At 44.9% G+C, this 27,417-nt stretch overlaps 1 protein-coding gene across 3 annotated transcripts in view; it reads right to left on the reverse strand.

Moving 5' to 3' along the window:
- The window catches only part of XDH (xanthine dehydrogenase), a 194,070-nt gene that overhangs the window by 71,917 nt on the left and 94,736 nt on the right, over window positions 1-27,417 (reverse strand). For all 3 annotated transcript variants that reach the window (XM_068232795.1, XM_068232794.1, XM_068232796.1), the window contains 7 exons: window positions 25,534-25,595; window positions 22,603-22,665; window positions 11,311-11,397; window positions 10,281-10,422; window positions 8,407-8,499; window positions 5,002-5,153; window positions 2,558-2,651 (listed from right to left, as the gene is read on the reverse strand). In XM_068232795.1, the coding sequence (XP_068088896.1) occupies window positions 2,558-2,651; window positions 5,002-5,153; window positions 8,407-8,499; window positions 10,281-10,422; window positions 11,311-11,397; window positions 22,603-22,665; window positions 25,534-25,595 (693 nt within the window). The remainder of the gene's footprint in view (window positions 1-2,557; window positions 2,652-5,001; window positions 5,154-8,406; window positions 8,500-10,280; window positions 10,423-11,310; window positions 11,398-22,602; window positions 22,666-25,533; window positions 25,596-27,417) is intronic.

Consider the following 27,417-nt stretch of genomic DNA (forward strand, 5'->3'; position numbering starts at 1 on the left):
TTGTCCATATTGAGGGGATGAAGTGAAAGGTATGCACTGACTTGACTAATACAATGTACAGTTACACAGGTGCAGTGAACAGGTTGCAGTGACTGCTGGTACAACAATGTGTGGTTACATAGGTGCAGTTAACAGGTATGCACGGACTGGTATATAAAACAGCGTGCGGTCACACAGGTGCAGTGAACAGGTATGCAGTAACTGGTATTACAAATGTGCAGCTGTCAAACACACACACACACACACAGGTACCGTGAACAGGTGCAGTGACTAGTATATAACACTGCGTGCGGTCACGTATGTAGGTGCACTTCACACAGGTATGCAGGGATTGGTATTGCAAATGTGCAGCTGTCACACACACACACACACACACACACACACACACACACACACACACGTACCGTGAACAGGTAGTCACTGAATGTGCTGGGCCTGGCAGTGGCACAGTAGGAATTAGCAAGGGGCCAAGGGCCAGCTGCGACTGACTGACAGGACTGTATATAATGCAGATGGGCCACACACAAAAAAAAAAATAGATCACAAGAACAACATTAGCTCTCAAAAGAGCTGTTGAGGGATGCTTTTTAGCAATAAAATCAGCAAGGAGCAAGCCAACAAGCCTAACTAAGCTTTCCCTATGTCTACAGCAAGTTCCTCTCCCTTCTCTAATTACTGCAGGTACACGAGTGAGTGAAATGGCTGACGCTGCCTGCCTTTTATAAGGGGGGGCTCGAGGAGGGAGTGTAGCCTGATTGGCTACCATGTGCCTGCTGACTGTGATGTAGAGGGTCAAAATTGACCCTAATGATGTAGTATAGGAGGAGGGTCGAACTCGCATAAAGTTCGCGGGTCGAACACGCGAACACTGAAGTTCGCGTGTTCGCGTTCACATGCGAACCATTCGGGCCATCTCTACTTCACAGGCGAACGGCTCAATGCGGAGCTGCAGCGAGGGACATGCTGGGAGCTTGGGCTGGGCGAAGCCCCGAATAAGTAGCACTTATTGTCCTCATATCCCCCTGATGGCTCCTTTAAGTCAGGTGAAAATGTCCCTTTTGGGGAAAAACGATAACAGCCATATTTGTGCGGATAACAGATTAATACACAGTGGATCCGGAGAGTGGATACAGAGATCATGAATCATCAGTCTAACCGAACTGGTTGCACTAAAATTAATAACTCGGCTTAGGAAAGAGCTAGGAACTCCCACGATATCTAAAAACGTGTTCAATTTCAACTGCGTCTAAATGTGTTATTTTCGTAGAGATAGTCAGTGGCATTCTGCTACAATCTTACCAAAAAAATGACTGGCTATATTTCCACTTTGTGCTGTGCATACTAGGGTGTCATGCTGGGCCGCTGCCGTGATGTCCGCAGTACTGTAGTTTTTGAATAGGCCCCACCTGCTGTGGGTTTTCTGGCTATTCCTGTGTAAGAGGCCCTGATGGTGTGTATGCTGTCTTTCACAGGTAACTGTGACGAGGTTAATTACCTGGTCTGAGTTGTCACAGGTACGTGTGAAAATGTCTTCTGGGCTACACAACTTGAATAGCCAAGCTTCAAAGACACAAGTTACCCAAAGCTCTGCTGCTTGCTGGGAACACACATACAATTCAGATAACCTTAACCGCAATCAGTGTAGAAAACCGATTGCAATTGCATTTTCTCACGGGTATTCCGTGACACCCTGTGCACTAGTGTGGCGGAGGCCTAACATGGGACTTCCTGTCCTCTGGCATCAGATGATCCAGTTCCATAATTCATCTCATGTGAAGTGTTGTATAACCTGCTGTTAATTTCACACAAGAGAATTAGGGGTGATAAAAGTGATTGAGACGTGTTGCATAAAGATAAGATCTGCTTACAAAACACACTCCTACCCTTTAAACCGAAGATAAGATTTAAAGCTTGACCAAATCCTAATCTGAGTAACTAAAGGAAAATAAGAGTTTCTCATGTGATTGAATGATCACACTGTCATGTGACTAAATAATCACACTGTCATGTGACTGAATGATCACACAGTCATGTGACTGAATAATCACACTGTCATGTGACTGAATAATCAGTGGTCCAGGCTCCCTGCTCTTTGATGCCCTTTCTATTTACCCTCTTAAAGCGAACCTGAACTCAGAATTTCCTCTCTGCTCTAAAAGATAAGCAACTGCATAATAACCTTTACAGAAAAACATTTCCTTGTTACAGCTTATAGAGCTCCTTCAGAAATGCTGCAGTGTGGTTACCTCCTGGTTCTCTTGGAGCCCAGAAAGGGTTAAACACCTGTGTTTACATATTAGTGCTCAACTCAACAGACTGGGCAGATAGCTGGGAGCTCAAATTACATTAGCTCATTACTTGCTGAGAAGGGAGAATTAAACACATGCAGGGTGGACACAGGGTGTATTTCTCTGTGTTCTCCTTCTCTGCTGTGTTAGGTCCGCTTTAAAAGAACAACATAGAGAAAAATCTCATTGTTTGCAACTCCTAAAGTCATACGTGTAACACAATTATTTCATATTTAGACATGTAAGTATAACATACTCTGTATGGGTACCTTGGGAGAGGAGGCGGAGTCTGCTTCCACTTGCCAAGAACACCGGATTCAGGTCTGAGATCGGACTGGCTGTCATGATATTCCCTCCGATAGCCTAAAATTAACCCCACCAATGCCAGTGAGTCAATACAAATACAACGTAACCAGCCATGACCTATTTTAAAATCATAAACTTTTAAAGGGCCACAATCACAAAAAAAATGTAATAATTAAACTACCGGTAGATACATTTACCATGTACATTTCTCCCAGAGTAAAATATACTATACATCTCTTTATTCCTATGTTGCTGTCACTTACAGTAGGAAGCAAAAATCCGACTAATCCATATCCCTCATGGAGGATTCTCAGGTATTTTTTTTTTATTTTCAAAAGTACTTACTGAACGTCAATAATTCAGTCCAGTTGCCTGAAAACTCTGCAGGGAGTAAGGAGGCATCTTTGTATAGATCCTGTCCAGTGAGTGCTTTTGTAAAGAATAAAGAAAATCCTGAGCACCCCCCTCCCCCCGAGAAGATGAACTAGTCCAAAACCTGTCAGATTTTTACTACCTATTCTTAGTGCCAGCGACATAGGAAAAAAAGGTGATTTATACTGCATTTTACTCCGGGAGAAATGGACAGTATGTCTTTTATGTGTGTGTTCACGTGTATTATAATTTAATAATTTTTTGCAATAGTGTCCCTTTAAGTGGCATCATACACAATTCAAGAATTACTCTAAGATGTCTACATTCAAAGTTATATCTCTCACTGCAATGAATCCCTGCTTAAAGGACTCACGAGTAGAGATGTACCGTTCGCCTGTGAATCTCTATGGGCCGTTACTACTTCCGGGCCGCTATGACTCGGAGTAGTACGGCTGCGCTGGACCAGCGGTGCGCGTCTTTGATCACGCGCCTGTTGCTGGGAGTCCCCGCATGGTGATTGGTTGGCTGCAGGACTTTCAAACTAAACAGGAAGTGGAGAGAAGACGGGATCGCCGGGACCAGGTAATGTATCACAGATGCCGGTAATTACATCTTATTGCTAAGGTTATTTAACGTTTTAGGACACTTATAAAATGTCAAATAACCTTAGTAGCAAGATGCCATTATCGTCATCAACCTGCGCCATTTTATCCCGGTGCCTCTTTGGTATGTACGCCCCAACAGGACCCCGGAGACGGTCGGAGCTGCGCCAAGGGATCAAAATGACTTCTAGGGGCTGGAAGACACCCCAGGTAAATAAAAAACCCTTTACTGTCTCTGTAATGTGTTATAATTCTGACTGATGCTTTGCACTATGCCAACGGTGGAAAGAAATTTCTCCTTGGCAGTTCCTACCCTTTCCACTGTCTATAAAGCTATGTCTGTTGTCTATGGAGCTACCACTCAAGCATTTGACTACATCCGCCTAATTCCCAGGGAACTAGTCAGAGAGGAGAACAGGGCGTATTTGTCAGATGATTTGGATACCTTTTCTACAATAAGACTGGGAAGGAGAAGGCGCCACAAAAATAATCATGGATGTAATAAATATAAAATGGCTTACCTCTAAGAAGAGGCAACGCCAAAATAAGAAAAAAACGTTAATATTTAGACACAAAAACGATAACACGTTTCGCGGAGCGCAATCCGCTTCCTCGGATCAAATAAAGCTAAAAGCTTTTAGGCACTCCAAGCTCTGCACCTTGGCTACCCAGACACTGCTTTATTTGATCCGAGGAAGTGGGCTGTGCTTTGCAAAATGCATTATCCTTTTTGTGTCTGCTAATTAAAATTTCTTTCTTATATTGGCGTTGCCCCTTCTTCTTAAGCCATTTTATATTTATTACATCCATCATGGTTATTTTTTGGGGCGCCTTCTCCTTCTCAGTGATATTGTTTACAGCCCCCTAGCTATTAGAGGTTTCTGTCAATTGTTTGTTTTGTGTAACCGAACAATCGCTTTTTCTGGAGTGTAACCACACATATGAAGACAAAGAACCAAAGTGGGGACGGGATTTCCTCACTGGTTTTTATACTGTGGTTGCTGGTCTTGCAACCCACCTTTGTGAATACCCTTTGTATTTATCCAGAACTTGACATTAATATACTACACCTTAAGGTGATCCTGGTCTCTCTCTGTGTTTTTCCTGTATCTGTAGGAAGTCTTGGGACCCCTCTGGACTACACACCTCCCCACATATCTACAATAAGGCTTCTTTTCCACAGACACCTCAGCTGCTCATTTGTTGAGCAGTGCAGCTGCCCGGTTGCCGGTCACAAGTGCCATTCGGCTGCAATTACATGACATCTTTTGTGTACAGTAGTTTTTGGACAATAATGCCCAGATCTAATCAAAACAATGACATAGAATAACAGCTATGAATTAGGCTATTGGATTTTAGCCTGGCCAGTCTGAGAGCTGGTTAGGCAGTTTAGTCCCTGCAGTTACACTTTAAGTTATGAACAGACTTCTTACAGCGACATTGCGGATCTGCTGTCCGGCGAACCATCTCAGCTGCTCCAGCACCGCTCGAAAAACGTCTGTTTTCTGTGATGGGAACTCCTCAACTGCTTTCTGGAGAACGTCGCCCATCATGGCCAACGTGCAGGACGCCCCAAAGCAAATGCCTGAAGAAGAAAAAAAGACTAATCAATATGCAATTACCATATTTCACAAGTTAGTACACCTCTCACATCTTTATGAATATTAAATGATATCTTTTCATGGGACAAGACTGAAGATATGACAATTTTATACCATGTAAATTAGTCAGTGTACAGCTTGTATAACAGTGTAAATTTATTGTCCATCAAAATAACTCAACACACAGCCATAAATGTCTGAATCACTGGAAACTAAAGTGAGTACACCCCTAAGTGAAGAAATAAAAAAATTCTGCCCAATTGGACATTTTCCCTCCTGGGGGTCATGTGACTCGTTAGTGTTACAAGGTCTCAGGTGTGATTGGGGAGCAGGTGTGGTAAATTTGGTGTTATCACTTTCACCCTCCTCTCATACCGGTCACTGGAAATTCAACATGGCATGGCACCTCACTTTTTTATTTTATGTATTTCTAATTATACACATCTACAGACAGAGAATGGGATGAATAAAAAAGGCATAAAAATTATGGACTTTTTAACATGTAGAATGTTTAGAATTATAATTTTCATGTTTTGTTTAAAATAAATTTTCAGCACTCTGCGATTCACAAAATCCAAGAAAGTAGGTAAAAAAAGTACTGTATATACTCGAGTATAAGTCTAGAAATTTAGGTCTGAGTCACTTCATAAAAGTATAGGGGTCGGCTTATACATGAGTCACGGGCAACACTTAGGACAGAGTAATGTGTATACTAGTAGCGATATTCCCATTTACAGCAATTAACCCTGTGGTAGGTGACACTTTCCTGATAAAGGAAATGCCAAGAAAACACAGGTTTGAAAGTCCTGGCCACAGCAATTAACAAGGAAAGGGGCGGGGGGGGGGGGGGGGACTTGAGCAGCATAAAAGGGAGTGAATAATTGCAGCACATTGGGGCCTGGAGGAGGTATTGGCTGAGCTTAGGGGACAGGAGGGGTTAATGGCTGTAATACTGTATGCAGTGCAGTCATTAACCCCTCCTGAGCCTCAAGTGCAGCCATTAACTTCGCTGGGTAGACTTATACTTGAGTCAATAAAAAATGTATTCGAGTATATAAGGGTAGTTTCTTGCTTCTGGTGGCTTAAAAAATCATTTTATCTATAAGGTGTAAAAATATCACCTAGGAGAAAGCTTAGGAGAAGAAGCAACTTGAATAAGGGCCAGAGTTTCCCTGAGCATGTTCTGAGTGTGGGAATATGTTTTATGGTTTACATTTTGGTCTACGTGCAGTTAACTTTTTCTCCTGAGTTGTCTCCTAGGAGATAGTTTTCCATATTCTCTTTAAAATCATTTAGCACTTTGCAATTGAAAATGCACCAAAAAGTAGGTGAAAAGGTACTATTGAAATTATATTGAGTATTTTCTTGTTTGCTGGTGGTTTAAAAGGCATTTAATTGACAAGTTGTGAAAATGTCATCGAGAAGAAAAGTCAGGAGAAAAAGTTTATTGCATATGGACCATATATGTGTAAAGTGTGGGAAATGTTTAGAAAACACAATTTAAAAAAAAAAAAAAAAATAGGTATATGTTCAGAGTGTGGGAAATGTATAGAAAACATCACTTTTTAAATAGGTATATGTTCAGAGTGTGGGAAATATTTAGAAAACATTGCTTTTTTTAAAATAGGCATGTGTTCAGGGTGTGGGAAATGATAATCCTTGTAAAGGTTTAAAGAGATTATTATCAACCTAAAGGTGGCCATACAAGATTCAACCAAATCGATCGAATTTCCCATTTTTAGTCAATAAAAATGATTGCTTGTGTTGAATAATTCAAAATATTTTATTTGGACATCTAGAATAAAAAGATTGACTTTTTCTATATTTTTAAAATTTGGGGAAAAATTGTGTATGGTATATTGGTTTCATTTTTCAAATTCTTCGTCCAAGCAGAAAAACTATTGGATTTCTCCTGTCAAATGAAAAAACAAAAACATGAATTGTATATGGTCACCTTTAAAGGGACCCTGAGACGGAGTGATAGAATAAATTTATACATGTTTTGGGCTACCTCCAGCCTCCTTCAGCCTGATTCGTCCCTCACTGCCGTCCTTCGTCTCCTGGATTCTCCATAAAGGCTCCCGTAAGTTCGGCCACTCTGGGCTTACATGCGCGGCCCCCCCATTGCACTCCCATGGCTGGGAGCGTTCCGCCCCTGCGCGGGCGTAGAATGCTCCCAGCATTTTGCGTATTCCAAGAATTTACAGCACAACGAGTTCTGTCGACTGTAATCAAAAGCCAAACACTTGCCTCAAATGAGATAACTATTAAAGGTTACGTCCAAGAACATTACAAATACAAAATTCACTTACTTGGGGCTTCCTCCAGCCCCTTGTAGCCATCCTGTTCCCTCGCCGCCGCTCTGCTCCTCACCAGTGGCCCGGGATCCCCTTCCCCGGTAAAAGGCCTAAGGCCTACTTGCGCTCCAACGTGCGTCTCACCTGGTCGTGCTGATGTCATCCGGACTGTACTGAACAGGCAGTCCAGATGACGTCAGTGAGACGCACACTGGAGCGCAAGTAGATGCCGACCTGGCGAGGTTGGCATCTGCACCAGAGGAAAGCGGGAGCCACTGGAGCTGTGGCAAGGAAACAGGGCGGCTGCCTGGGGCTGGAGGAAGCCCCAAGTGAGTGGATTTTTTATTTTTAGGCTCCTCGGACCTTCCCTTTAAGGTGGCCAAACACCATAATATTTTTTAAATATCTGTTCAATTCAAGAATTGTATTCAATTTTTCTGACTGATTGTAACATTTCAAAAGTATGACCAATGTATCACACACATATGGTCAACTTTTCCCCAATTATGATAAAAATGATTGAAAACTCTGAGAACATTTTTAGGGTGTGTGTATTAATAAATTGACAATCTAACACACACCATACAATCTTTAGAAAAATGTAAGAAAAATTTCCAGCATTCTGGATCGATAAAAATCGTAAAAAACTGGAAATCCGATCGGATATTTCAGTTGAATGAAAAAAAGCTTTCGATTTTTTCAGGAGATCCGATCATATTTATCGAATTGCCATAAAATCTGATCACTTTTTTGTATTGTGTGTGTGGCCATTACTTATGGGTTAGTACTCGTAAAATTGCTGTGTGCTGCCCCTTATCTGTTTATCTTATGAATTATCTCTCCTTATAGTTGAGATGTGAAATAACCAAGGTTGAGAAATTCCATGAGATAATTTTGGCAATTCTGCCATCCTGCAGGGAAGGAGATCCTGGCGTCTTACCCTCCTGGGTGTGCTCCACTGAGTTCAGCTCTGGAATCCAGCTGGGGGCGATGATGACCGGGTAACGCATGTTTTTAAACTTTGTCTCGATTCCTAAAAGAAGGAAAACAGACAAATTTTAAAGGAGTGCTCCAAGGTGCATTAAAGAAAGCTACAGTATATCATTCCCAGGGTTACATCACTTATTGGCATGAAACATTGAATATTGTGCTTCTGTTTACTCATCATCTACATTGAAAGATGGATAAAACCTGCATTTTAGCTCCGTCACATACTGTTGGTCATGTTCCTGAATAAAGGTGGCAGGAACTTTAAAGCAGATCCGAGATGAAAAACTAACTATAACAAATAACTCTTATCTAAAGTTTACACAGCAAATCTAGCTGCAAACAGCTTCAGCAGTATATGATTATTTCTTCATGTGAAACAATGAGAGCGGACATGTTCTGTTTGTAATCATTACACACAGGCAAAGCTGATCTGCATCTCCAGCCCTCAGCCTGTGAAAACTTCACTCCCCTCTCCTCCTCCCTCCTCCCCTCTGCCTATGAAATTTCTGGCTAGTAACACCTCCTCCTCTCCCTGCTCAGACTGAGCTCCCATAAGTCCTTGCTACTAAGGCTGAGAGTGCCAAGGCACTGGAGAAACTGTGGGCGAGGCTTGTTTAGTTTACAGGGAATTAGAGTATTAAAAAAAATGTATTTGGCTTGAGGAATGCCCTATAAACTATATGAAAAGAACACAATTATTGAATGAGTAAAAGTTTAGCTCGGATCCACTTTAAGGCCCCTTTTACACTAGGCCGTTTTTCATTGCATTGTGTTACCCTTTCTGCATGCAGGGTAACAGAACAGCAAATTAAAGTCTATGGGGCCTAGTACATTTCCCCCATCGCATTGCGCTGGAAGTGCTCGATTCGCGGCCAAGCTATCGCAAAGTCAACAGCGCGTTATCGTTGGACTTCCATGGCAACACAGCGGCAGAGGAAGTAATGTCAATGGGCGATGCATACATTTTAAACACTTGGTGGCAGTGGTGAGATGCGCATTAGCGGAACGACACAAATACGACGAACCCGGGAATCCCAGTGCCGTAATTTCTGTCCAGCAGGGAGCACGTCACTGGGTGAGAGGTGGCGAAATGCATATGACCCTGTTGGCACACTGTGCTGTAGGGTCATATGAATGGCGATTGGTGCGTTGCAGTGTGATGCTTGCGAGGCAGCCACTAGAGCGCACTCAGTAGGCACTAGCGGTGTTAGGGAGACTTGCCCAAGAAACTCCTTACTGAATAGGTGCTGGCTTACTGAACAGGCAGAGCCGAGATGCAGGAAACAAAGTCTTCTATGGTAGTGCCTAAGTGGGAATTTGGTACTGAGGAAGAAGGTTCAGCAAGAGGGGATGGACACATGCAACTGACAAGAACAAACTAGTGGTGACAACTGTTGAAGATCCACTACCGGTCCTACGCCCTGACAGTGTGGAGATGCTCAAGTTGCCTGGACACATAACCAGGTCACTATGGCAATATTTTAGGCTGGAAGCAGCAGTTAGCCAGACAGCATCGGGGAGATATAAAGTCTTATGAAAATATAAGACAACCCCATTAAATATTTGGTTCTTTAGAAATGTGCACATATCAGGTCTAATCATGATTAGACTGAGCAATTGCCCAGTTTGACCCTATGGAAGGACCAGCTCTGCATTCTGGGATCCAACAAAATCAATGAAAGACGGCAGCATAAGACACCCCCAACCCTTTCATGGAGATGCGCCCAAAGCTAGCGCCTATGTGGCCTCCACCTTGGCCTGGCCATGTTCACATTAACCATCCTGTAACCTCTGATTGGTGAAGAAGGCTTGGGCATCACTCACCCACTTCTGTGTTGCCCACCACCAGTTTGGCATCCGGGTACTGAGCTTTGAGGGTCAGCAGTTCATCCAGGCTGGAGGGCTGAATCCATGTCACGCCGTCCCCCCTAAAGCACAGCTGTTTCCGAGGGACGTCCTTGTGTAGCTGTGAACAGAATTCATAACATGCGTGTTCAGGGGGAGGAGACAAGCAGGTGCACAGGATCAGTTCCATGTGTTCATAAAAAATATTGTGGTAGAATTATATAGGAGTATTTAAAGCCCTTTTAAAGAGGAACCATAACCCAGGATTGAACTTCATCCCAATCAGTAGCTGATACCCCCTTTCCCATGAGAAAGCTTTACCTTTTCTCAAATAGATCATCAGGGGGGTCTGTATGGCTGATATTGTGGTGAAACTCCTCCCACAGTGTGATGTCATGACCATGGTCCTGACAGTTTCCTCTCTGTGAACCTCACTGCATTGTGGGAAATAATGGCTTTTTTCAACTTATTTTATTTGTTTTTCTATACTGACAGTAGGGGGCAGGGAACACACAACAACATTTCTGAGAACAGGGGTGTAACTACAGAGGAGAGGCTCCTGTGAAAGCATAGGAGCCCAGTGCTCTAAGGGGTCCCCAACTACTAATTCGCTCCCTCTGATAAAGGGGTCCATCCTTCAGATCAGGTGTTTTTGTGGCTACACTTGTTATAGGTGTGAAGATCACGATGTCCACACTTGTTTTATGACCCTAGTGAGATGGGCCCCCAGGCCGTGAGGGTCACCAAAATAGGGGGGGGGGACATGATTTGAAGCCACGCCCCTGCCTGAGAAGATCACAGCCTGCAGGTGTCTGTGCTGCACAGAGTGGCTGTACAAGGCCCTCTGCTCAGGTAATTTGAAGGGTTATTTCATTTTAGTACAAAATACAGCATCAACATCACTAAGAAAGTCATTTTTTTTTTCAACCGATTGAGAATGTAGATTCAGCGTAATGTAAATGCCTACATGTGACTTGTATATATCGCCCCCTCCCTTCCCCCGTCTCACCAGCAGCTCCGGAGGAAATATCGGCTCTTGTGTCGGGTCTAAAGGCTTGAATTCCGATGGGTCGAACAAGGCTGCCGGTGTGTGAACCTATACAGAACAAAGACGCGTCTTAGAGGGTAACGGCAGATTTTCCGCTCGCTGTGTCACACGGCTTTCTGCAACCAATAACATTTAATGGCAAAATGCTACAGTTAACTCTACGAATTACGTGCTACATAAAGTACACCTGACCCAACACAAAGGTACCTCAGTTAAGCACAGAGATGTGTTCGTGAGAGATCCACATCTTTCTTTGTGATGTCATTTCCTCTCCTCCCCTGGTCTCCATAAAAAAAAAAAAATGAACTTTTGGCTATGGTAAAATTTTCAGAAGAGAAGAGGCACGCTGGCTGTGGTGTTTCTTAATCTCCTGTCGATCCGTCCGTGAAGAAGATTTTCCTCAATCGCCGGTGGGTCGGGAGTGCGTCGATAGCGGCGTTCGAATGCCCGTCGACCGACGCAATACAGCGGGTATACATTACCTGTTCCGGCCGGCGCGAGTCCCCTGGTCCCCGCTGTCTTCTTTCCGCGCTGGGTTCCGGACCGGCTGCAGCTACACAGAACTTCCTGTCCCGGCAGGAAGTTTACACAGTAGAGCGCCCTCTACTGTTTAAACTTCCCCTGGACAGGAAGTTCAGTAGTTGCAGGAACGGTCTGAAGCCCGGAGCGGAAAAGAAGACAGTGGGGACCAGGGGACTCGCGCCGGCCGGAACAGGTAATGTATGCAGGGGGGGGGGGGGGTTCAGGCTGAAATCGATTCACAATCTGTTTGCAGTAAAGGTGGCCATACGATCCCTCTCTGATCAGATTCGATCAGAGAGGGATCTATCTGTTGGTCGAATCAGATGGCAAATCGACCAGTGTATGGCTACCTTAAGAAATAGAACATTAGTAGCAAATACATGAGAAGATGTTTCCAGTACAGGAAGAGTTAAGAAACTTCAGTTGTTATCTCTGCAAACGAGCTTCTCTGAGCTCTCAGACTAATTTAGTCGGAGAGCAGTGTTATTTTATGATATTTTACTACCGGGAAGTTCAAAGGGCATTAGCTCTGCTAGTTTAAAATGCAGAGTGTAGTTTGTAAACTGCAAATATTAGAGAATGATGCAATGTTATAAAAAAAAAGCTATATAGCTAAAAATAAAAATATGGGACTCTTTTCTTTGCTACTAATTTTCTATTAATTATCTGTACTACACATACGTCATAAGCTTTTTTCACTTTTCGCTTCAGTGTCACATTAAAGTGTAACAGAGACGAAGCACCCTCATGTCTTTTACCATATATATCAGTGGGAACATTAGAGAAAACACCTACCCTGCTCTCTGTTTCATTCCTCACTGCTCAACCTGCTCGTTATCAGCCCTGATAATATCACCGACTGAGCATTCGTCTGGCTTTGCTATAATGACTGAGCTATAATTATTCCTGAGCAGAGCCACAAGGGGGCAGACTTGGGTTTGAAAAGATATCAGAGAAGACAGACTCAGCAATAAAAAATTCCTGAGCAAAGCCAGACTGAATGCTCAGTCAGGGATTTTATCAGGGCTGATTAGAAGCAAGCTGTGCAGTGAAGAATGAAACAGAGAGCAGGGTAGGTGTTTTTTCTAATGTTCCCACTGATATATATGGTAAAATACATGAGGGTGCTTCGTCTCTGGTTCACTTTAAAGGACACATCCGAGCACTATAGAAGTAAAAAAATCCACTTACCTGGGGCTTCCTCCAGCCCCAGCCCACTGACATCATCCGGACTGTACTGCGCAGGCAAAGTAGTTCCGCCCCTGCGCAGTACAGTCCGGATGACGTCAGCGCGACCCTGAGAGCCGCTCCCGCAGGCGCAGTGGACATCCTGCACTGGAGGGGACACCGGGTCACAGGCGGGGAGCGGAGCTGCGGCGAGGGCACAGGACGGATGCAAGGGACTGAAGGAAGCCCCAGGTAAGTGGACTTTTATTTTTATAGTGCTCGGACACATAGGCGAAAAGTCTCAGGCCCCTTTCACATTGGCGCGTTTTTAGTGTGTTGCATTACTCAATTTTAATGCAGGGTGGCGCTAAAGCAATGAAAGTCTATGGGACATTTCAGATCAGATGCGGTGCAATGCGCCAGAAGTATCTAATTTGACGCTAGGTCAACAGCACGTTATGGGACAGTATCTGCGGTGATGCACGTTGCCTGGAAGTCATGTAAGTCAATGGTGAAAATCGAAAGAGGGATCCACGCACAGACTTATCTGGAACAATGTAGCTTTTATTGTTTCAATGCACACATAAATGGCATCTGACCTGCCAAGCCGATGATCGTTTTGGGGCCTATCCAGTCCCCTTTATCAAGGCATAGGCAGACAAAATATGTTCAAAACAAGTCTTATGCCTTGATAAAGTGGACCGGATAGGCCCTGAAACGATCATCGGCTTGGATGGTCAATGCCATTTATGTGTGCAATGAAACAATAAAGGCTACATTGTTCCAGATAAGTCTGTGTGCGGATCCCTCTTTTGATTTTCTGAATTACGTTGCTACAGGGTCCCAGCACCAGCAACTACTCTATGGCAGGTGTGCGGTTCTTTCTATTGAATGTAAGTCAATAGTGATGCAGATATTTTAATATTTTAAAGTGATTGGCATTAGCGTTGCGGTGCGCATCCACAGATGTCAATTTTATCTTGACGCGCATCCTGTTTGCGGAACATATTGATTGCAATGCGTATTTATGCCACAGGAAGTCAGCAGTAGAGATACCGCAGGTATCTACGAAGCTTGTTTTTTTGCGATGCGGCAGTCTAATCGCACCGCAATTAAAACGCTGGTTGCCGATGTGAAACCGGCCTCAGGGAAAAACAGAACACCAATAGGTCCCGTCACTTGCACAATCACATACCGCGTTGGTCGTTTTCTTCTGAGCGGCTCACTCAGCTGGTAATTTGGTCCAGTAAAGGCTGCGACCAGAGCAAAGTTGGTGACCTTTAAAGGTGCCTATTAACGGTACAATTTTTCACTAAATGCAATCTTTCGATGCGATTTGAACGATCGTAAGTAATCTGAAGGCAATTATCGAATGTTCACATTTACTGAATATTCTTTCTTCAAATGCGATCATACTTTTCAACTTTCAAGAGATCGATTTTATCCTATAAAGCAATCGACCAAAGAATCATTCACTATTGATTGCCCTCAAAAACTGCGAACTTTCTATATAACGTAAAAATCGGTTCAAAAGATCTAATTCAGTAAAAAAATTGTACTGTTAATAGGCACCTTTAACCAGATGTAACCAGATGTAATTGGCTGTGCATGCGCAGTAGCTCTCTCCGCACTCCCGGAGTCATATTGCGATCGCAAGAGAGCATTCTTTGCTTACCACATATTAAACTGTTTTTTCCCCCCCTGTTCACCACAATAAATCAAAAGGAAGGCCAGGAGCGGCCTGGGTCAGTGGCTATTGGGCCACCAGATCACTGAGGGTTGAAGGATATAGCAGTGTATGCAGCAGGGAAGTGTGCTGGAAGCAGGGGCGTAACTAGAAATAACTGGGCCCCCCTGCAAAACTTTGGATAAGGGCCCCCTCCCTCCAGACACCCTCCTCCCTCCCTAAACAGAGCTGTACACCCTGCTGAACAGTGAACACTGAATAAGGACTGTCTACGAAACTTTGTATGATTCCCTATCTGTGGCTGAGCAGATGCAGTCATTAGAACAATTGTGGGAAAGCAGAAAGTTTTTTCTCTCCTTGCTCTTAGTTGTCAGTCTCTCAGGACGGGGCCCCCTGTGGCTTCTGGGCCTCCCTGCAGCTGCATCCCTTGCAGGGTCTATTGTTACGCCCCTGGCTGGAAGGTAAAACTAACCTACAGGAAAATTCCTTCCTTCTCTGATCGGCGACCCCATCTCCATGGCTCCCCAGGCTGAAGCCATGTCACGCTACCCACCATGCGTGTGACATCAACTTGTTACATGCTGGCAAGAAGATGCCGGGGGAGAGAGGAGACTCGGGTGCCAATCAGAGGAGGTAGAAGTGCAGTAATGTGACACTTGATTTACTCCCTTGATCTGCTGCTACATACTCTGCATGGGGCGGACAGCTCTTTGCCATACCGCCACTTGCATCATTTAAAGTGGACCTGACCTCAGAACTTCTCTCTGCTCTAAAAGATACACAACAGCATAAAAACCTTTAAACAAAGGTTTAAAGGTTAACTGTAAACTGTTACAGCTGATACAAATCCTAAAATAAATCTGCAGTGCGTCTTACTTCCTGATTCATGGAAGCAGACATATTGTTAACAGCCTGTGCTTTCACATGAGCTTATCTGCTTATCTGCTATAGGCAGTCATGTGACACGGGGGAGGACAAATTACAACTTGTGATTAGCAGAGCCGGAACAAGGTCCTCCAGCACCCAAGGCTGAGACACCAAAGTCCTCCCCCCATCCCACCCACCTCAGCCGTCACACACTGATTGCTATTAGACTAAGATGCGCCCCAGGGCTCCCAAACCCCCCTAACACCTTACTCTCTAGTTATCTGGCTTGCAGTCACTGCCATGTACTCCCTTTTCTTATTTGTCTCTGCTTCAAACACAATAGGGGAATGATAGCTGAGTGAGTTGTGCTCCCCCTCTTACACTGCGCCCTGAGGCTAGAGCTTCTCTTGCCTCCGCCTTGGCCCGGCCCTGATGATTAGACACAAATGAGGGGGAATTAGACAGGCTAAACTCTCTATATACATACAGGGTGCATTTGTTATGTTTTCCTTCTGTCCTGTGCAAGAGTTCAGGTCCAATTTAAAGGGACACTTAATTCAAACAAAAAAAATGAGTTTTACTCACCTGGGGCTTCCAATAGCCCCCTGCAGCTGTCCGGTGCCCTCGCCGTCTCCCGCCGATCCTCCTGGTCCCGCCGGCAGCCACTTCCTGTTTCGGTGACAGGAGCTGACAGGCTGGGGACGCGAGTGATTCTTCGCGTTCCCAGACACATTAGCACCCTCTATGCTGCTATATGGTATATGATATATGCTATAGCAGCATAGATGGCGCTATTGTGGTCAGGAACGCGAAGAATCACTCGCGTCCCCAGCCTGTCAGCTCCTGTCACCAAAACAGGAAGTGGCTGCCGGCGGGACCAGGAGGATCGGAGGGAGATAGCGAGGGCACCGGACAGCTGCAGCGGGCTATTGGAAGCCCCAGGTGAGTAAAACTCATTTTTTTTGTTTGACTTAAGTGTCCCTTTAACCACTTGCCGACCGCCCACAGCCCATGGGCGGCAGCAAAGTGGATCCCCTAAGGACTGCAATACGCCTTAAGGCGGTGCGTCCTTTTGCTACGCCGGGGGAGCGATCGTGTCATTGATGACGCGCGCTTCCCCCGGCAACTGGCTCCGCCCACCCGGCGTAACATCCCGCCGGCCATACGGAAGCGCCGGCGGGATGTTAACCCCGCGATCGCCGCTACAAAGTGTATAATACACTTTGTAATGTATACAAAGTGTATTATACAGGCTGCCTCCTGCCCTGGTGGTCCCAGTGTCCGAGGGACCACCAGGGCAGGCTGCAGCCACCCTAGTCTGCACCCAAACACACTGATCTGTACTGATCGCCCACAGCACCCCTCAGACCCCCCCCTTGCCCACCCCCCAGACCCCTGTTTGCACCCAATCACCCCCCTAATAACCCATCAATCACTCCCTGTCACTATCTGTCAACGCTAATTTTTTTTTTATCCCCCCCCCCCTGCCCCCTCCTGATCACCCCCCACCCCTCAGATTCTCCCCAGGACCCCCCCCAGACCCCCCCCCCTGTGTACTGTATGCATCTATCCCCCCTGATAACCTGTCAATCACCTGTCAATCACCCATCAATCACCCCCTGTCACTGCCACCCAACAATCAGCCCCTAACCTGCCCCTTGCGGGCAATCTGATCACCCACCCACACCAATAGATCGCCCGCAGATCCGACATCAGATCACCTCCCAAATCCATTGTTTACATCTATTCTCTCCTCTAAACACCCACTAATTACCCATCAATCACCCATCAATCACCCCCTATCACCACCTGTCACTTTTACCTATCAGATCAGACCCTAATCTGCCCCTTGCGGGCACCCGCCAACACGCTCAGATTGCCCTCTGACCCCCCCTTATCAATTCGCCAGTGCATTAATTACATCTGTTCTTCCCTGTAATAACCCACTGATCACCTGTCAATCACCTGCCAATCACCTATCACCCATCAATCACCCCCTGTCACTGCCACCCATCAATCAGCTCCTAACCTGCCCCTTGCGGGCAATCTGATCACCCACCCACACCAATAGATCGCCCGCAGATCCGACATCAGATCACCTCCCAAATCCATTGTTTACATCTATTCTCTCCTCTAAACACCCACTAATTACCCATCAATCACCCCCTATCACCACCTGTCACTGTTACCTATCAGATCAGACCCTAATCTGCCCCTTGCGGGCACCCAATCACCCGCCCACACGCTCAGATTGCCCTCAGACCCCCCCCCCCCCCCCCCTTATCAATTCGCCAGTGCATTAATTACATCTGTTCTTTCCTGTAATAACCCACTGATCACCTGTCAATCACCTACCAATCACCTATCACCCATCAATCACCCCCTGTCACTGCCACCCATCAATCAGCCCCTAACCTGCCCCTTGCGGGCAATCTGATCACCCACCCACACCAATAGATCGCCCGCAGATCCGACATCAGATCACCTCCCAAATCCATTGTTTACATCTATTCTCTCCTCTAAACACCCACTAATTACCCATCAATCACCCCCTATCACCACCTGTCACTGTTACCTATCAGATCAGACCCTAATCTGCCCCTTGCGGGCACCCAATCACCCGCCCACACGCTCAGATTGCCCTCTGACCCCCCCTTATCAATTCGCCAGTGCATTAATTACATCTGTTCTTCCCTGTAATAACCCACTGATCACCTGTCAATCACCTGCCAATCACCTATCACCCATCAATCACCCCCTGTCACCTCCTGTCACTGCCACCCATCAATCAGCCCCTAACCTGCCCCTTGCGGGCAATCTGATCACCCATCCACACCAATAGATCGCCCGCAGATCCGACATCAGATCACCTCCCAAATCCATTGTTTACATCTATTCTCTCCTCTAAACACCCACTAATTACCCATCAATCACCCCCTATCACCACCTGTCACTTTTACCTATCAGATCAGACCCTAATCTGCCCCTTGCGGGCACCCAATCACCCGCCAACACGCTCAGATTGCCCTCTGACCCCCCCCTTATCAATTCACCAGTGCATTAATTACATCTGTTCTTCCCTGTAATAACCCACTGATCACCTGTCAATCACCTGCCAATCACCTATCACCCATCAATCACCCCCTGTCACCCCCTGTCACTGCCACCCATCAATCAGCCCCTGTCACTGCCACCCATCAATCACCCCCTGTCACTGCCACCCATCAATCAGTCCCTAACCTGCCCCTTGCGGGCAATCTGATCACCCACCCACACCATCCGATCGCCTGCAGACCCGCAGTCAGATCACCTCCCAAGTGCATTGCATCTGTTCTCTCCTCTAAACACCCACTAATTACCCATCAATCACCCCCTGTCACTGCTACCCATCAGATTAGACCCCCATCTGCCCCTAGGGCACCCAATCACCCGCCCACACCCTCAGACCCCAGCCCTGATCACCTCGCCATTGCATTACTTGCATCTATTCCCCCCACTAATCACACCTTGAGACACCCATCAATCACCTCCTGTCACCCCCTAGCACACCTACCCATCAGATCAGGCCCTAATTTGCCCCGTGTGGGCTCCTGATCACTCGGCCAAACCCTCAGATCCCCCTCAGACCCCCTTCCGATCACCTCCCCAGTGCATTGAGTGCATCTATTTTCCCCTCTAATCACCCCCTGAGACACCCATCAATCACCTCCTGTCACCCCCCTAGCACTCCTATCCATCAGATCAGGCCCAATACAACCGGTCATCTAAAAGGCCACCCTGCTTATGACCGGTTCCACAAAATTCGGCCCCTCATAGACCACCTGTCATCAAAATTTGCAGATGCTTATACCCCTGAACAGTCATTTTGAGACATTTGGTTTCCAGACTACTCACGGTTTTGGGCCCGTAAAATGCCAGGGCGGTATAGGAACCCCACAAGTGACCCCATTTTAGAAAAAAGACACCCCAAGGTATTCTGTTAGGTGTATGACGAGTTCATAGAAGATTTTATTTTTTGTCAAAAGTTAGCGGAAATTGATTTTTATTGGTTTTTTTTCACAAAGTGTTATTTTTCACTAACTTGTGACTAAAAATAAAATCTTCTATGACCTCGCCATACACCTAACGGAATACCTTGGGGTGTCTTCTTTCTAAAATGGGGTCACTTGTGGGGTTCCTATACTGCCCTGGCATTTTAGGGGCCCTAAACCGTGAGGAGTAGTCTAGAAAACAAATGCCTCAAAATGACCTGTGAATAGGACGTTGGGCCCCTTAGCGCACCTAGGCTGCAAAAAAAGTGTCACACATGTGGTATTGCCGTACTCAGGAGAAGTAGTATATTGTGTTTTGGGGTGTATTTTTACACATACCCATGCTGGGTGGGAGAAATCTCTCTGTAAATGGACAATTGTGTGTAAAAAAAATCAAACAATTGTACAGAGATATTTCTACCACCCAGCATGGGTATGTGTAAAAATACACCACAAAACACATTATACTACTTCTCCTGAGTACGGCGGTACCACATGTGTGGCACTTTTTTACACCCTAAGTGCGCTAAGGGGCCCAAAGTCCAATGAGTACCTTTAGGATTTCACAGGTCATTTTGCGACATTTGGTTTCAAGACTACTCCTCACGGTTTAGGGCCCCTAAAATGCCAGGGCAGTATAGGAACCCCACAAATGACCCCATTCTAGAAAGGAGAAACCCAAAGGTATTCCGTTAGGAGTATGGTGAGTTCATAGAAGATTTTTTTTTTTTTGTCACAAGTTAGCGGAATATGACACTTTGTGAAGAAAAACAATTCAAATCAATTTCCGCTAACTTGTGGCAAAAAATAAAATCTTCTATGAACTCACCATACTCCTAACGGAATACCTTGGGGTGTCTACTTTGTAAAATGGGGTCATTAGTGGGGTTCCTATACTGCCCTGGCATTTTAGGGGCCCTAAACCGTGAGGAGTAGTCTTGAAACAAAAATGACCTGTAAAATCCTAAAGGTACTCATTGGACTTTGGGCCCTTTAGCGCAGTTAGGGTGCAAAAAAGTGCCACACATGTGGTATTGCCGTACTCAGGAGAAGTAGTATAATGTGTTTTGGGGTGTATTTTTACACATACCCATGCTGGGTGGGAGAAATATCTCTGTAAATGACAATCTTTTGATTTTTTTACACACAATTGTCCATTTACAGAGTTATTTCTCCCGTCCAGCATGGGTATGTGTAAAAATACACCCCAAAACACATTGTACTACTTCTCCCGAGTACGGCGATACCACATGTGTGGCACTTTTTTGCACCCTAACTGCGCTAAAGGGCCCAAAGTCCAATGAGTACCTTTAGGATTTCACAGGTCATTTTGCGGAATTTGATTTCCAGACTACTCCTCATGGTTTAGGGCCCCTAAAATGCCAGGGCAGTATGGGAACCCCACAAATGACCCCATTTTAGAAAGAAGACACCCAAAGGTATTCCGTTAGGAGTATGGTGAGTTCATAGAAGTTTTTATTTTTTTGTCACAAGTTAGCGGAAATTGATTTTAATTGTTTTTTTCACAAAGTGTCATGTTCCGCTAACTTGTGACAAAAAATAAAATCTTCTATGAACTCACCATACTCCTAACGGAATACCTTGGGGTGTCTTCTGTCTAAAATGGGGTCATTTGTGGGGTTCCTATACTGCCCTGGCATTTTAGGGGCCCTAAACCATGAGGAGTAGTCTTGAAACCAAATGTCGCAAAATGACCTGTGAAATCCTAAAGGTACTCATTGGACTTTGGGCCCTTTAGCGCAGTTAGGGTGCAAAAAAGTGCCACACATGTGGTATCGCCGTACTCAGGAGAAGTAGTATAATGTGTTTTGTGGTGTATTTTTACACATACCCATGCTGGGTGGGAGGAATAACTCTGTAAATGGACAATTGTGTGTAAAAAAAATGAAAACATTGTCATTTACAGAGATATTTCTCCCACCCAGCATGGGTATGTGTAAAAATACACCCCAAAACACATTATAGTACTTCTACTGAGTATGGCAATACCACATGTGTGGCACTTTTTTGCAGCCTAGGTGCGCTAAGGGGTCCAAAGTCCAATGAGCACCTGTAGGCTTTACAGGGGTGCTTACAATTTAGCACCCCCCAAAATGTCAGGACAGTAAACACACCCCACAAATGACCCCATTTTGGAAAGAAGACACTTCAAGGTATTCAGAGAGGGGCATGGTGAGTCCGTGGCAGATTTCATTTTTTTTGTCGCAAGTTAGCAGAAATGGAAACTTTTTTTTTTTTTGTCACAAAGTGTCATTTTCCGCTTACTTGTGACAAAAAATAATATCTTCTATGAACTCACTATGCCTCTCAGTGAATACTTTGGGATGTCTTCTTTCCAAAATGGGGTCATTTGGGGGGTATTTATACTATCCTGGAATTCTAGCCCCTCATGAAACATGACAGGGGGTCAGAAAAGTCATAGATGCTTGAAAATGGGAAAATTCACTTTTTGCACCATAGTTTGTAAACGCTATAACTTTTACCCAAACCAATAAATATACACTGAATGGGTTTTTTTTAATCAAAAACATGTTTGTCCACATTTTTCGCGCTGCATGTATACAGAAATTTTACTTTATTTGAAAAATGTCAGCACAGAAAGTTAAAAAAATCATTTTTTTGCCAAAATTCATGTCTTTTTTGATGAATATAATAAAAAGTAAAAATCGCAGGAGCAATCAAATAGCACCAAAAGAAAGCTTTATTAGTGACAAGAAAAGGAGCCAAAATTCATTTAGGTGGTAGGTTGTATGAGCGAGCAATAAACCGTGAAAGCTGCAGTGGTCTGAATGGAAAAAAAGTGCCTGGTCCTTAAGGGGTAGAAGGACTGTGGTCCTCAAGTGGTTAAGCTGGTTCTGGTTTGGAAAATTACATGTTTTTTTTTCTTGTTAGCAAATTTATTTTAAAAGATAAACGTAAAAGGAAAGCCACCCAAAAAATGCATTCCAGGATTCTCACCTCATTGTCCTCTTTTTCGCTCATACAGCAGCCGTTCGCACTCCTTTTGCCGCAGCATCCTTCCTAGGTGAATTAGACATGCGTGAAACAATAGGATTATTATTATTATTATTATTATTATTATTATTATTTAGTATTTATATAGCGCCGACATATTACGCAGCGCTGTACAGTGTATATCTATCTTGTCACTAACTGTCCCTCAAAGGAGCTCACAATCTAATCCCTACCATTGCCATATGTCTATATTATGTATTGTAAGTACTGTAGTCTAGGGCCAATTTTTAGGGGGAGCTAATTAACTTATCCGTATGTTTTTGGAATGTGGGAGGAAACCGGAGTGCCCGGAGGAAACCCACGCAGACACGGAGAGAACATACAAACTCTTTGCAGATAGTGCCCTGGCCGGGATTCAAACCAGGGACCCAGCGCTGCAAGGCGAGAGAGCTAACCACTACACCACCGTGCTGCCCCATTACCATCTTAAGAGAAATTTGCAGTCTAATCAAAGGGGTTTTTTGTTTGTATTTTTTTAAATCTCTTTATTTTGCAAATATAGTATTGTTTGTATTTTTAAATGTCACCTGGGTTCCGATCCCTCGGGTGACATCGCTGACCGGAGGCTGTAGAGACGCATAGTCAGATGTGCTGGAGCAGAGGGCCGATTTCATGCGGCGGGCAGGATAAATGGCACCAACAAATGTATCGGCCGTCACTTGAGCAGGTTGATCAGCCTTACAGATCACTTACAGTCAGTGGCCATTGTACACACACCAGATTATCGGCTGAGGGGGTCGGTTTTGGCCGCCTGAGTCAATTTTAATCTAGTGTGTGTACGGGGCGTTAGGTATGAACAACCGTATTTCCCCCAAAAAAGTTTAATTGAATAAATGCACAAAGACAACTTCCCATGCTTTAATACTAAATTGATTTGTTACCGAGGTCTGTCATGAGGGGGCTGTCATGCCACATTTCAGGGAGAACACGCCCTCTTCAAGCTGTGGTTTTGTCACCATCCCTACAGAGCCACTACATAAGGCAGCAACAGGCAACTGATCACGTTTTGTTCAAATACACTTGAAGTACTAATTGATAAAGGCCACCGATTGGTGACGGTCGGAATGTTCTGCAGTCTTGCTGTTGTGACACTGCAACAAATAAGCTATAATTGCATTCTCTTTTTATGCCCAGTCATGTTACTGTCAGGGCTGGAGCTACCATAGCAAAAAATGGGCAATTGCCCCAGGGCCCCAGAGCCTGTAGGGGCCCCAAAGTTGTCCCTCCCCCATCTTAACTGTTGCTCCCCAGGGACTCTGCAGAGTCTGTTAAGTTGGGAGGTGATTGGGGGAGGGTCAGCAGCCAGCTCAGGGGCCCAGGAAGGAAATTTGGCTGCAACACAGGGCCTCTAATTACGCTTTTTGGTTCGGGGGTGTCTGTTGGGGGGCCCCCAGGATAATTTTGCCCTAGGGCCCAATTGTTACTTGAACCGGCCCTGGTTACTGTTGCCAATTATTCTAATTAGTTGTGATATTTTCCACCAGCAGTCCTTTTTTTACCTTCCATTTTTTGCCATTACACAAATTTTGCAGTCTTTCGAATCCTCATCTTTTTTTCCGCAATGTTGGATTGTTGTGGCTCTGAACAATTAACAAGCTGACAAAGCTGACACATCATTGCATTCCAGCGTTTCTGGAGGTGTGGCTAGTTTACAGGGACAACAAAGAATGATTTGCATATTCAGCAGTGATGCATTGTGGGAGACATCTCAGAGCTCACTCCAACCAGAATTATGGCAAATACCTTCTGTTTTAGGAAGGCAAACTTTTGTTTGGTATAGCATTTTAGTAAGAGGGCTTTTTGGTCCTTTGTAGCCCCTTACACACTCCTGGGAGTTCTGATTCACCCTGAGCTTGCTGGGCAATCTGTAACTATGAAATTCAAAATGAGCTCATGTATTTAATGAAAGTGTAAAATTTCTGGTTTTTAAAATCTAATACGTGATCTCATATGTCTCTCATGCTTTTTGAATTGAGCCCTAATGGCCCTTCCTTAGGTGTAAACTGGGCAATTGTCCTGGGTCCTGAGACCTCCAGTGTCCCTCAAGTCAGTTATTGTGGTGGTGCTAGCAACCCTATGTTCAGTACAGTACTGAAATGTAAAGGTGCGTACACACCGGTGAGAGTGTCGTTGTTGGCATCAGGACCAGATATCCTTGGGTGACATCGCTGGGTCAGGGTGCCACCCATTGTGTAGCTAACGATGTGCGCGGGGGGTGGGGAAGGGGGAACGTCGCCGTTGCCTGCATGATGTCACATGGTGGGCGGGAGAGCAGTGTGAACAATAGAATCGGCTATCACTGAGGATGAGTTGATCTGACGGGTGAATCGCTTGCGTGTCGGGGGCCGCTGTACACATGCCCGGTTATCAGCTGAGGCGCTTTTTATTGGCCGCCTCACCAGACTTTGAGACAGGGGTGTATACGAGGCTTTAAAGGGGAACTGAAGTAAGAGGTATACGGAGGCTGACATATTTATTTCCTTTTAATCAATACCAGTTTCCTGGCAGCCCTGCTGGTCTATTTCTCTGCAGTAGTATCTGAATAACACCAGAAACAAGCATGCAGCTAGTCTTGTCAGATCTGACTTTAAAGTCTGAAACACCTGATCTGCTGCATGCTTGTTCAGGAGCTATGGCTAATAGTATTAGAGGCAGAGGATCAGCAGGGCTGCCAGGCAACTGGTATTGCTTAAAAGGAAATAAATATGGCAGCCTCCGTATCCCTCTTACTTCAGTTCCCCTTTAAGAGACTCTTTTTTTTATTTTTAGCCCAGCGATCCGCAACCCTCTCTGCCCTTTTATATGATGATTTCTCTGAACGGACGGTATAAATATCGTCCAGTGATATAGCTGTATGCAGCTGGCTTGACTCACTTTGGCGAACGTCTTGAAGCCCTGGAGAATGGGGCGATATCCGGTACAGCGACACAGGTTCCCTGTTTAGATCACAAAAATGTATACACATAGGTTATATATATATATGTGTTGGTGGCAATACAAGAAATCACTACATTTTTATTCCGATTATTTTTTATAGGCAAAGCACTAACATCCTACCTGGCGCAATAACTCCTGCCTGAAAATGCTGCATTATTCGCTACGTAAACTCTGTAAAATCCCAGCAAACTTAAAGAGCAACCGTAACCAAGAATTGAACTTCATCCCAATCAGTAGCTGATACCCCCTTTCCCATGAGAAATATTTTCCTTTTCACAAACGGATCATCAGGGGGCTCTGTATGGCTGATATTGTGGTGAAACCCCTCCCACAAGAAACTGTGAGGACCCTGGTCCTGGCAGTTTCCTGTCTGTGAACCTTGTTGCATTGTGGGAAATTGCTGTTCACAGCTGCCAAAAAAGCAAGCAGCAGCAGCTACTTCCAGTGACATCACCTGCCAGCAGTAAAAATGTCACCATGTGATAAATGTCAGAATGTAAATCAGGGAGAGGAAAGCTTTTACAATGGGCAAACACTGACTAAATAATTTATACATAATTATTGTAAAAATGAAGCACTTACCGGTATTTTTATTACATTATTTTCACTGGAGCTCTTTAAAGTGGACCTGAACTCTTGCACAGGGCAGAAGGAAATTCCCCCTCGTCTGTGTCTAATCACCACTAATTTTATCTTTCAGCTAAGTCAGATCAGGAATCTCCTCTGCCATGGCAGAGCAGCTAATTTGTAAACACAGGATGTTAACACTATGTCTGCTTCCATGAAAGCAGGAAGTAGACACACTGCAGATTTATTGTAAGATTTGTATCAGCTGTAACAAAGAAATGTTTTGCTTTAAAGGTTATTATGCCGGTGCTTATCTTTTAGAGCAGAGAGGAAGTTCTGAGTTAAGGTCCACCTTAAAAAGACCACTATGAAGTACATTTCTCCAAGAGCAAAATGCACTATAAATTACCTGACAGATCTGATAGATTTTTTGGATTAGTCCATCTACTCATGGGGGATTCCCTGGATTTTCTTCATCTTCAAAAGCTCTTACTGAATGGCATGGCAGTTGCTCAGTTCAACTACCAAAATAGCCTACAAGCAAGTATGGGAATCTGGACAACATTTTGGTATAAATCCTTTTCCAGGGAGTGCTTTTGTAAAGAATAAAGGAAATATTAAGAATCCCCCACTGAGAGATGGACTAGTCCAACACCTGTCAGATCTGTCAGATATTTACCGTACTACCTACTGTAAACGACAGGAACATAGGAGAAAAGTAATTTAAAGCAAATTTTACTCTGGGAGAAATGTACTACTGTATGTGTACACATGTATTTTAGATTTTACAGGTTCTTGCGTTAGTGGTTCTTTAACTGCACTATCTGTTTACATTTAGGGTGGCCATTAACGATACAATCCTGCAGACAATCAATCGCCTCAATCAGAAACGATTGGTTCTGCCCAATAACGGCTGAAAACCTGCTAAACAATTTAACCTCCCTAGCGTTCTGGACGAGCTGAGCTCGTCCAGAGATGCTGGAGGGTGCCGCTCAGGCCCCGCTGGGCCGATTTTAATAATTTTTTTTTAAAACACGCAGCAAGCACTTTGCTTGCTGCGTGTTGGAGACGATCGCCGCCGCTCGCCACCGATGCGCCGCTATCTGTCTCGTAACGAGCGCCCCCCACAGACCCCGTGCACTGCCTGGCCAATCAGTGCCAGGCAGCGCTGAGGGGTGGATCGGGTCTCCCTGTGACGTCACGACGTCGCTAATGTCAATGACGTCACGACGTGCGTCGCCATGGCGACGGGGG

This window comes from Hyperolius riggenbachi, chromosome 4 (assembly GCF_040937935.1).
Source record: "Hyperolius riggenbachi isolate aHypRig1 chromosome 4, aHypRig1.pri, whole genome shotgun sequence".
NCBI lineage: Eukaryota > Metazoa > Chordata > Amphibia > Anura > Hyperoliidae > Hyperolius > Hyperolius riggenbachi.